Source organism: Hyperolius riggenbachi, chromosome 4 (assembly GCF_040937935.1).
Source record: "Hyperolius riggenbachi isolate aHypRig1 chromosome 4, aHypRig1.pri, whole genome shotgun sequence".
NCBI lineage: Eukaryota > Metazoa > Chordata > Amphibia > Anura > Hyperoliidae > Hyperolius > Hyperolius riggenbachi.
Window position 1 is genome coordinate 9,874,109 of NC_090649.1, and position 12,146 is coordinate 9,886,254.

Here is a 12,146-nt window from a genome sequence, read left to right on the forward strand (position 1 = left end):
TTGGTTATGTCTGGGAGTGGGGATTTGGGGGGGGGGGGGAGTGATTTTGCCTAATTATGTGTGGACATTTTTTACTCTAATAAAAATATTGTGCCTTTATTTTCCCCTGTTCCGCTGCACCTTTGCTGCTTTCTCATGGCAGGCGGCTGGAAGGAGTGTCCGGGGAGAGCAGTGTTCTGTATCCCGTGCACCAGGCCCGTGTGTTGCAGATGATTTTCCCTGCAGTGTTTCCTCACCTCTGTGTTGTCTGGCAGGGCTCGGTGACCTTCCATGATGTGGCGGCCTGTTTCTCGGCAGTGGAGTGGAACGGCCTGGAGGACTGGCAGAAGGAGCTCTACAAGAACGTGATGAGGGAGATTCATTCTGCGCTGGAAGCAATGGGTAGGAAGTCTGTGCGGCCATCTGACTGGTGCCTGGGACATGTATACTATGGTTCCCGTCCTACAGGAAGCCTTCTAATGCTTGTATCTCAGGGTTGCAGGTCTTTGTGAGTGTCCTTGTCTCGGTGTGTTGTGTATGTGTTGGGTACGTCAGCTCTACCGTTGTGTAGATAGATGGAACATGTATAGTGTATAGAGGAGACTTCTGGTGATATGCACCTGAGACAATAGGAGCTATTTGTGAACAATGGATCCTGATAATCCATACATTGACTATGAATAATGTTATAGAGAATGTATGGTTTCCTGCTTCCCAATCCTACACTTCTGCACCTTGTATCAGTGGGCCTGCTGCACTTTTTTGTGTCACATAAAAACAACATACATAAAAGAAAAACAAGCTGTAAAAGTGCACTTCCTCTCAAAAAACAGTCCAGCCCCTCTGACAGCTGATCACTTCCTGTCCATAAGGCGTGGCTTACAGACAGGAAGTAATCAGCTCTATACCACGGGGCAGAAGTCCTCCTTTTGTTATGCTTGTTCTTAAAGGACACATGTGAGCAGGATAAAAAAAAACAATAATCTACTTACCCTGGGCTTCCTCCAGCCAGTTACATTCGTCCTGTGCCCTCGCCGCAGCTCCGCTCCCCACTGGTGTGAGATGCCGAGTGCGCCTGTGTGAGCGGCTCTGAGTCACGCTGACGTCATCCGGACTGTACTGTGCAGGCGCAATAGTTCTGTGCCTGCGCAGAACAGTCTGGATGATGTCAGCACAACTCAGAGAGCCGCTCGCTGAGGCGCAGTAGATCCCGACCTGGTGAGGTTGTCATCTGCACTGGAGGGGATCGGAAGCCACTGGAGCTGTGGCGATGGCACAGGACGGCTGCCAGGGGCTGGAGGAAGCCCTGGGTAGAAGATTTTTGTTTTTTCCTCGGACCTTCCCTGTAAAGTTTGTTTGTAAGTAGCACTATGTTTACCTACATAAATATTGATGGTTTTACACTATGAAAAATGCTTCAGCTTCCAGGTGATTAATCAGTGTCTGGGGAGGGGAGATCATTACAGTAAACTTTGACAAGTGAACCATATGCCGGGGGGATGAAGGCAAATGCTGGTGAAGCTGAGATCAGGGCAGCCACTGTGCTGCTAGGCGAGTGTGTTTCCTGCCGACGCTGGGCACACAAGGAGCGGGGTGGAGATGTGTTCATTCAGCCACTGGTGGTAGTGTTGTCAGCCTGCACTATGTGAAGGATTGGTACAGTCAGGAACGTCTTTGTTGGGCTTAAGTAAATAAAGATAATGAAAGTGTTTTTTTCCTCAACCATGGACAGTGCAGTAGGGCAGGACGCACACTTGTACAGCTTGTCTTTCTTTTATGAATAATGTTGTGTGTCCTGGTGGTCTATATATGAAATATCCCAGTGGCTAGGAGTGTGGTATCTTACGATGTACACATGTGATATCTCAGGGACCTGAATAAGACGCTACAAGTGGGAGGGTGAATTCTGGAGATGAAAAATCTACCCATACACTCCGCTCTATTGCTGATTGTCCCGAGGTCGACATAATGATATTGAGGGTCGGTCACAGAAATAATTGCCTATCCCAATTATGCGATGTTGCCAGGGGGGCAGATCATGGCAGGGTGGAGGTCCACAAATGTTTGCCAAATTAGACATTTAAGTGAATGTCAAATTGGGCAGAATTATTGTATAGTGCATGGGCTGCTCAAGGATGTCTATCTTGAGACAACTCATGAGTTGTGAGTGAGCTGATGAATCCTAGTGATTCTTTGATGAGTCCCCTTAGGAACTGTGTGAAATCTGGTAATGTATAGAGGAGACATCTCGGGAGCCTGATTAAGGAGCTGTGAGGGAGATGATGGACCTGTTGATGACATCTCAGGACCTTTGAGTGTGATGATGAATCCTGGTGAGACAACTCATGAGCTGTGAATGGGATGATGGATCCTGGAGACCCTTTGATGATTCCTCTCGGGAACTACAAATTATGTGTGAAATCTGGTGATGTATAGAAGAGACATCTCAGGAGCCTGATGGAGGAGCTGTGAGTGAGGTGATGAACCTGATGATTATATAACATGACACTTCTCAGGACCTTTGAGCGAGATACTGGATCCTGGTGAGACCTCTTAAGAGCTATAAGTCGGTTTTTCTATAAATACATTTGGTCATTCTAACAGGGGTGACGGAAACATCTCAGGAGCTGCTAAGTGGTTTTGTAGTTTATTATGACCTATAGTTGACATATCTGAAAAGCTATGTGTGATGTAGTGGATCCTTGTGGTCTGTAGACAAGACGCATGTGCCTGATGTGGTGGGTCCTTTTCGTCAATAGATGAGTCAACTCAGGTTCTGTGTCTGGTGAGACACATGTGCCTGATGTGGTCTGTAGATGAGACATCTCAGGTCCCGTGCCTGGTCTGTATAAGAGACACATGTGCCTGATGTGGTGTATCCTTGTGGTCTGTAGATGAGACATCTCAGGTCCTGTGCCTGGTCTGTATAAGAGACACATGTGCCTGATGTGGTGTATCCTTGTGGTCTGTAGATGAGACATCTCAGGTCCGGTGCCTGGTCTGTATAAGAGACGCATGTGCCTGATGTGGTAGATCCTTGTGGTCTGTAGATGAGACATCTCGGGTCCTGTGCCTGGTTGTGTCTGTGTGCCGGATGTGTTGGATCCTTGTGGTCCGTAGATAAGACATCTCAGGTCCTGTGCCTGGTTGTGTCTATGTGTGCCTGATGTGGTAGATCCTTGTGGTCTGTAGATGAGACATCTCAGGTCCTGTGCCTGGTCTGTATAAGAGATGCATGTGCCTGATGTGTTGGATCCTTGTGGTCTGTAGATGAGACATCTCAGGTCCTGTGCCTGGTTGTGTCTATGTGTGCCGGATGTGTTGGATCCTTGTGGTCCGTAGATAAGACATCTCAGGTCCTGTGCCTGGTTGTGTCTATGTGTGCCTGATGTGGTAGATCCTTGTGGTCTGTAGATGAGACATCTCAGGTCCTGTGCCTGGTCTGTATAATAGACACATGTGCCTGATGTGGTGGATCCTTGTGGTCCGTAGATGAGACATCTCAGGTCCTGTGCCTGGTTGTGTCTATGTGTGCCTGATGTGGTAGATCCTTGTGGTCTGTAGATGAGACATCTCAGGTCCTGTGCCTGGTCTGTATAATAGACACATGTGCCTGATGTGGTGGATCCTTGTGGTCCGTAGATGAGACATCTCAGGTCCTGTGCCTGGTTGTGTCTATGTGTGCCTGATGTGGTAGATCCTTGTGGTCTGTAGATGAGACATCTCAGGTCCTGTGCCTGGTTGTGTCTATGTGTGCCTGATGTGGTAGATCCTTGTGGTCCGTGGATGAGACATCTCGGGTCCTGTGCCTGGTTGTGTCTATGTGTGCCGGATGTGTTGGATCCTTGTGGTCCGTAGATGAGACATCTCAGGTCATGTGCCTGGTTGTGTCTATGTGTGCCGGATGTGGTGGATCCTTGTGGTCTGTAGATGAGACATCTCAGGTCCTGTGCCTGGTCTGTATAAGAGACGCATGTGCCGGATGTGTTGGATCCTTGTGGTCCGTAGATGAGACATCTCAGGTCCGGTGCCTGGTTGTGTCTATGTGTGCCTGATGTGGTAGATCCTTGTGGTCCGTAGATGAGACATCTCGGGTCCTGTGCCTGGTTGTGTCTATGTGTGCCTGATGTGGTAGATCCTTGTGGTCCGTAGATGAGACATCTCGGGTCCTGTGCCTGGTTGTGTCTATGTGTGCCTGATGTGGTAGATCCTTGTGGTCCGTAGATGAGACATCTCAGGTCATGTGCCTGGTTGTGTCTATGTGTGCCTGATGTGGTAGATCCTTGTGGTCCGTAGATGAGACATCTCGGGTCCTGTGCCTGGTTGTGTCTATGTGTGCCTGATGTGGTAGATCCTTGTGGTCCGTAGATGAGACATCTCAGGTCCCGTGCCTGGTTGTGTCTATGTGTGCCTGATGTGGTAGATCCTTGTGGTCTGTAGATGAGACATCTTGGGTCCTGTGCCTGGTTGTGTCTATGTGTGCCTGATGTGGTAGATCCTTGTGGTCTGTAGATGAGACATCTCAGGTCCTGTGCCTGGTTGTGTCTATGTGTGCCGGATGTGTTGGATCCTTGTGGTACGTAGACGAGACATCTCAGGTCCTGTGCCTGGTTGTGTCTATGTGTGCCTGATGTGGTAGATCCTTGTGGTCTGTAGATGAGACATCTCAGGTCCTGTACCTGGTTGTGTCTATGTGTGCCGGATGTGTTGGATCCTTGTGGTCCGTAGATGAGACATCTCAGGTCATGTGCCTGGTTGTGTCTATGTGTGCCGGATGTGTTGGATCCTTGTGGTCCGTAGATGAGACATCTCAGGTCCGGTGCCTGGTTGTGTCTATGTGTGCCTGATGTGGTAGATCCTTGTGGTCCGTAGATGAGACATCTCGGGTCCTGTGCCTGGTTGTGTCTATGTGTGCCTGATGTGGTAGATCCTTGTGGTCCGTAGATGAGACATCTCGGGTCCTGTGCCTGGTTGTGTCTATGTGTGCCTGATGTGGTAGATCCTTGTGGTCTGTAGATGAGACATCTCGGGTCCTGTGCCTGGTTGTGTCTATGTGTGCCGGATGTGGTAGATCCTTGTGGTCCGTAGATGAGACATCTCGGGTCCTGTGCCTGGTTGTGTCTATGTGTGCCTGATGTGGTAGATCCTTGTGGTCTGTAGATGAGACATCTCGGGTCCTGTGCCTGGTTGTGTCTACGTGTGCCTGATGTGGTAGATCCTTGTGGTCTGTAGATGAGACCTCTCAGGTCCTGTGCCTGGTCTGTATAAGAGATGGATGTGCCTGATGTGGTGGATCCTTGTGGTCCGTAGATGAGACATCTCAGGTCCGGTGCCTGGTTGTGTCTATGTGTGCCGGATGTGTTGGATCCTTGTGGTCCGTAGATGAGACATCTCAGGTCATGTGCCTGGTTGTGTCTATGTGTGCCTGATGTGGTGGATCCTTGTGGTCTGTAGATGAGACATCTCAGGTCCCGTGCCTGGTTGTGTCTATGTGTGCCTGATGTGGTGGATCCTTGTGGTCTGTAGATGAGACCTCTCAGGTCCGGTGCCTGGTTGTGTCTATGTGTGCTTGATGTGGTGGATCCTTGTGGTCCGTAGATGAGACATCTCAGGTCCTGTGCCTGGTTGTGTCTATGTGTGCCTGATGTGGTGGATCCTTGTGGTCTGTAGATGAGACATCTCAGGTCCTGTACCTGGTTGTGTCTATGTGTGCCGGATGTGTTGGATCCTTGTGGTCTGTAGATGAGACATCTCAGGTCCTGTGCCTGGTTGTGTCTATGTGTGCCGGATGTGGTGGATCCTTGTGGTCTGTAGATGAGACATCTCAGGTCCTGTGCCTGGTTGTGTCTATGTGTGCCGGATGTGGTGGATCCTTGTGGTCTGTAGATGAGACATCTCAGGTCCGGTGCCTGTTCTGTATAAGAGATGCATGTGCCTGATGTGTTGGATCCTTGTGGTCTGTAGATGAGACATCTCAGGTCCTGTGCCTGGTTGTGTCTATGTGTGCCTGATGTGGTGGATCCTTGTGGTCTGTAGATGAGACATCTCAGGTCCTGTGCCTGGTCTGTATAAGAGACGCATGTGCCTGATGTGGTAGATCCTTGTGGTCTGTAGATGAGACATCTCAGGTCCGGTGCCTGGTCTGTATAAGAGACGCATGTGCCTGATGTGGTGGATCCTTGTGGTCTGTAGATGAGACATCTCAGGTCCTGTGCCTGGTTGTGTCTATGTGTGCCTGATGTGGTAGATCCTTGTGGTCTGTAGATGAGACATCTCAGGTCCGGTGCCTGGTTGTGTCTATGTGTGCCTGATGTGGTAGATCCTTGTGGTCTGTAGATGAGACATCTCAGGTCCCGTGCCTGGTTGTGTCTACGTGTGCCTGATGTGGTAGATCCTTGTGGTCCGTAGATGAGACATCTCAGGTCCCGTGCCTGGTTGTGTCTACGTGTGCCTGATGTGGTAGATCCTTGTGGTCTGTAGATGAGACATCTCAGGTCCTGTGCCTGGTTGTGTCTATGTGTGCCTGATGTGGTAGATCCTTGTGGTCCGTAGATGAGACATCTCAGGTCCCGTGCCTGGTTGTGTCTACGTGTGCCTGATGTGGTAGATCCTTGTGGTCTGTAGATGAGACATCTCAGGTCCGGTGCCTGGTTGTGTCTATGTGTGCCTGATGTGGTAGATCCTTGTGGTCAGTATAAGAGACATCTCAGGTCCCGTGCCTGGTTGTGTCTTTGTGTGCCTGATGTGTTGGATCCTGTGCCTGGTCTGTATAAGATGCATGTACCTGATGTGTTGGTTCCTTGTGGTCTGTATAAGAGACACATGTGTCTGATGTGGTGGGTTCTGTAGGTACATACAGTAGAAGTGGAGTGTTGTACAGACGAGCTGCCCAGCAGATGATGAAACTCATACTGTTGCATTTTGTCTTCAGGGTATAAAATAGTAAATACGGATCTTCTGCTGAAGGTGAAAGAAGAGGAAGAATGTGATGAGAAGAATGCAGCGCATGAGAAGAGCGCAGCAGCAGGTGAGGACTCCTCCCACCTCACCCAGCAGCCCCTCCCCCTTATGTTACTACAGATTGATCACAATTCACTAAGCTCATCTCCTGTCTTTAATAAGGATTATGTACTGGTTTTTACTGTATGGTGATAAAAAGCATGTAGTATTCACTAAGCAATTTACCTTAGGCAAATCTTAAATTAAAGATTCTGTCCTTAAAGTGAACCAGAGACGAATCACCCTCATGTATTTTACCAGGGCTGTGGAGTCGGTTGTGACAATCCAGCCCCGCGATCCCGTCGAGATCTGCTCCCGTTAGCGTACGCAGGAAGTACGGGTGCAGACGGACAACGAAGACCGGTTGCTGGATCGTCAGAGGGTGTAAGAAAGGTTAAGGCGACAATCCCGTCTAATCTGCTCCCATTAGCATACGCAGGAAGTACGGTGAGCAGACTGATAATAGAGATTGGTCGCGCAGCTGCCGACAATATGTAATGGGACAATCACTCACCAATCCCATATTACTAGGCCACTGTTGCCATGCAGGTCTCATACACTAGAGACTGCTGGAGGCAAATTCACTGTGTGCGTAGTAAACGGTTAAGATTGGTTGAAGGTGCCCATACATGTATAATCCCGATTGTACGTGCAATCGGTAAACTAAAAATATTGATTTTGCGCTGGAAATCGGGTAAATACACTGCCACCACTCCCTGATTGATAGGGCGAGAAGACCCAAACGCTATCACAATACGGTAGCCAGCCCAATCACGTTCGACATGCTCCAGTCACCGTTCAGGGAATAGTCACTTCCGAAGGCTTAATGACTGTGAGCAATGCGACGTTTAAAGAAAAGTTACTGGGGCCATATATGATGCAATCTCGAATTGTATTTACAATCGAGAAACTAAAGTTATCGTTTTCACACAGGAAATCGGGTACTAGCTAATCCTAGAAGGAAGAAACGGTTATTTACAACCTAGCTAGCAAATCAACAATCATAAGCAAATCATAAAACAATGCGGTAGTATGACTGACTCTTCAGAGGGCAGATTCGTTATAGCAGCAATCAGATGACCAGAACAGGCACAAGACTGAACGATAAAAATTGTTAGTTTTATTCTAAAACTACATACACACAGCTTACTTTAGAACAGATTGATTTGGTAGAGATGAAAAGAAGCAGAATGTCTTAATATACAATTCAAATACCGTTATTGGTAGTTAAGATCACCACGCCCCGGAGCTAAGGGGTGTGGTTTTGAATTCGTATAAATGTGTGGACTGTATTTGGTTTCATTTTACACCTGATGAAGAACCGTGATGCTTCGTAACATGTAGTGTTGCTCCATCAATATATGCTTTAAATAGCAAGCCTTTTGTGTGCCGCCTCTTCACTGTTTGCATGCGGCAATCGCAGGTCTTTGTTGAAATGTCCAATATGGCGGTTTTGCCATGCGGCCAGAGACCTGCGGGCCTGTCAGATGTTATAGACAAAGATTCCAGATGATGGACTTGGACCCCCGAGCTTTTATGGGCTCTCTCTGTAGTTATAGCCCCCACTCCAGCAGGAGGGGTTAGGGGCGTGGATCACACACACCTCTTTGGACAGGAGATATGCCCGCCCCTCTCATAGACACAGGAATATACCTGAATCATGATCGGTGTGCTAATCTGCAAACCATACAAGTTATGTTAAATCTAGCAACATTTTTAGGTTTGTCAGAATTTATCAAGAACGTTGATACCAAACTTGGGGAATCAGACCCCTGGGGTATTAGAGGGTTATTTGAAAACAGTCTTACGCTAGATCTGGCAGTCCGATTGGTCCGTAAACCTGTCAGAACCAGCGTCCTGCGGAATCCCACAACCTGTGCAGATTTGATGGGCATAGAGATTTACTATGCCATGAATTATGAAGGAAATGTGAAGGAAATATGGATATTGGGATTCCTGAGGTCACAGTAGGTCAGCTGCTTCCAGAGAGAACTGATAAGATCTGGGCATTTGCTAGCTCTGTGTGGAGGTGTGAACGCTAGAGACACCATTCTCCTAGAAACTTGGGATTTACGATTTATGTCAGCCTTATCTGTGATGGATGGGCTGTATAACTCCTCAGCAAGGCTAGGTGACAAATTCCACACAAAACTGTCAGGGCTTGCTAGCAGCCCAGGAAGGAGAGATAAAAAAGTGAATTTTAAACCAACAAATGTCATTTTGGTTGGTTTGCAAAGAAACTGGCGTTCGTGACTCCATGACGCATTCGATATGTCATATCGACGGCGTCACATCGGTACAAAAATCTTCCGACTTCTCAGATTCTGAAACCACGACTCCAACCCTGACTCTGGGTACCCAAAATTGTTCAGACTCCTCAACTCTGACTCCTTAGTCTAATACTTAACAGGGCTGTGGATTTTGTACAAAAATCATGCAACTCCGACTCCTCAGTTTATGAAACCCCGACTCCGGGTGCCCAAAATTGCCCCGACTCCGACTCCTCCGTTTATGAAACCACGACTCCGGGTGCCCAAAATTGCCCCGACTCCTCGACTCCGACTCCACAGCCCTGTATTTTACCATATATATCAGTGGGAACATTAGAGAAAACACCTACCATGCTGTCTGTTTCATTTTTTTAACTGTTCAGCTTCCTTCTAATCAGCCCTGATAAAATCCCTGACTGAGCATTCAGTCTGGCTTTGCTACGACTCAGCTATAATGATTCCTGAGCAGAGCCATAAGGGGGGCAGGCTTGGGCTTAAAAAAAACACCAGAGAACACAGACTCTGCTATAAAAATTCCTAAGCAAAGCCAGACTGAATGCTCAGTCGGGATTTTATCAGGGCTGATAAGAAGCAAGCTGAACAGTTAAAAATGAAACAGACAGCATGGTAGGTGTTTTCTCTAATGTCCCCGTTGATATATATGATAAAATACATGAGGTTGCTTCGTCTCTGGCTCACTTTAACCATTTCAGCCCGCGGGGATTTTTCTCCTTATGCACCGGAGCAATTTTCACCTCCCATTCATTCGCTAATAACTTTATCACTACTTATCACAATTTATTGATCTATATCTTGTTTTTTCCGCCACTAATTAGGCTTTCTGTGGGTGGTACATTTTGCTAAGAGCCACTTTACCGTAAATGCATTTTAACAGGATTAATAAGAAAAAAATGGAAAAAATTCATTATTTCTCAGTTTTCGGCCATTATAGCTTTAAAATAATCCTTGCTACCATAATTAAAACCTATGTATTTTATTTGCCCATATGTCTCGGTTATTATACCATTTAAATTTTGTCCCTATCACAATGTATGGCGCCAATATTTTATTTGGAAGTAAAGGTGCATTGTTTCCGATTTGCGTCCATCACTATTTACAAGCTTATCATTTAAAAAATGTTTGTAGTATACCCCCTTCAAATGCATATTTAAAAAGTTCAGACCCTTGGGTAACTATGTCTTTTTCTTTTTTTCTTTTTTTTATTGTAATTTTTTTTTTTCATTAAAATTTTTATTTGGTTAATATAATATTTGGGTGTGGGACATAAATAGTAAATGTTTAATGTTGTTATCTGTGTAAATAGTAATGTAAAAAATGTGTAGCTGTAGTTTTACTATTTGGCCACAAGATGGCCACCTTCCTTTTTGTTTACCCTCCTTGTACTTCTCGCTAAGCGGAAGTACAAGGGAGATGCGGAAATCTTTCCGGGCAGAAGAACCGAAGCCTCACGGGTTAGCGCTTCGTTTTTTCTGCGGCGAAAAGGGATCGGTGATCGGGAACCATGTTCCCTTTCACTGATCCCAGGGCTACCGGGGGACACAACGGGGGCGCGCCCGTGATCGCGGGCGGGAGCGCGCCCAAGTGTGGGAGCGCTGCAAAGCTGCTGCCCAGACGTGAGCTTCACGTCCGGGCGGCGGAAATGGTTAAGTTAAGGAGTAATTTCTAAAGTTAAGGTTCGGTCCTCAGAATTATAAAGTTAAAGACAGGATGTTAATTCACAGAGAGGAATGCAAGTGATAACAACTGTTAAGTGTGTGAGGAGTTATCACCTGGCTAGAGCGGTCATTAAAGGGAAGCGGACATAAAAATACATTTATGAGATAATGAATTGTATGTGTAGTACAGTACAGCTACGAAATAGAACGCTAGTAGCAAATAAAATAGTCTCGTACTGTTTCCAGCACAGGAAGAGTTCAAAAACTTCACTTGTTATCTATGCAAAAGAGCTTCTCTGAGGTTTTTGACCCACCTTGGGTGGGAGACAGTGCTGTTTTCTGAAGCACTTATATGTCAAAGAAACTTTGAGAGACGGCTTTTCTGGCTGTCCTACACAGGCTAGCTGTAATCGTCCTGGCAGAAGGAGGGGTAAAGCTACATCCTGCTTGTGTGTGCTCCTACCCTCCCTATCTACTACATGTGAGAATAACTACAGAGGTGATAACTTAAAGAGAAACCGTGACCAAGAATTGAACTTCATCCCAATCAGTAGCTGATACCCCCATTTATATAAAAAATCTATTCCTTTTCACAAACAGACCATCAGGGGGCGCTGTATGGCTGATATTGTGGTGAAACCCCTCACATAGTGTGATGTCATGACCATGATCCCGACAGTTTCCTGTGTGTGAAGCTCATTGCATTGTGGGAAATAGCTGTTTACAGCTGTTTCCAACTGCCAAAAAAAGCAAGCAGCATCTCCTTCCAGTGACGTCACCTGCCAGCAGTTAAAATGTCACCATGTGATAAATGTTAGAATGTAAAATCAGGGAGAGGAAAGATTTTACAATGGGCAAACACCGACTAAATCATTTGTACATAATTATTGTTAAAATGAAGCACTTTTTTTATTACAATATTTGCTCTGGAGTTCCTCTTTGACTGCAGTGATAATACAACACTCTCACTGTGAAAGTTTATCACTACATGTTAATAAGGCAAGCTTCTTTACTGAATTAAAATGCTGATTGATGTGCGGTGATAAGTTTTCACTTGCTTTATTATCACTGCACATGCGCAGTACGAGATTTCTCTTCCTACGCATGTGCAGGATGGTGACGTAAGCGATGGCAGGGCCAAAAACGAAACAAAGCCACGGCAGGGGACCGGAGGATCGTTCCAGGACGGCGCGGGCACAGGGCGGCTGCAGGGGGCAGGAGG

At 46.8% G+C, this 12,146-nt stretch overlaps 1 protein-coding gene across 2 annotated transcripts in view; it reads left to right on the top strand.

The window, feature by feature from the left end:
- LOC137571120 (uncharacterized) overlaps positions 1-12,146 on the top strand; it is a 37,557-nt gene that overhangs the window by 14,085 nt on the left and 11,326 nt on the right. For both annotated transcript variants that reach the window (XR_011031296.1, XM_068279828.1), the window contains exons 3-4: positions 255-381; positions 6,911-7,006. Coding sequence is in view for 1 of the 2 variants with exons in the window: in XM_068279828.1 (XP_068135929.1) it covers positions 255-381; positions 6,911-7,006 (223 nt within the window). In the remaining variant the exon portion in view is untranslated. The remainder of the gene's footprint in view (positions 1-254; positions 382-6,910; positions 7,007-12,146) is intronic.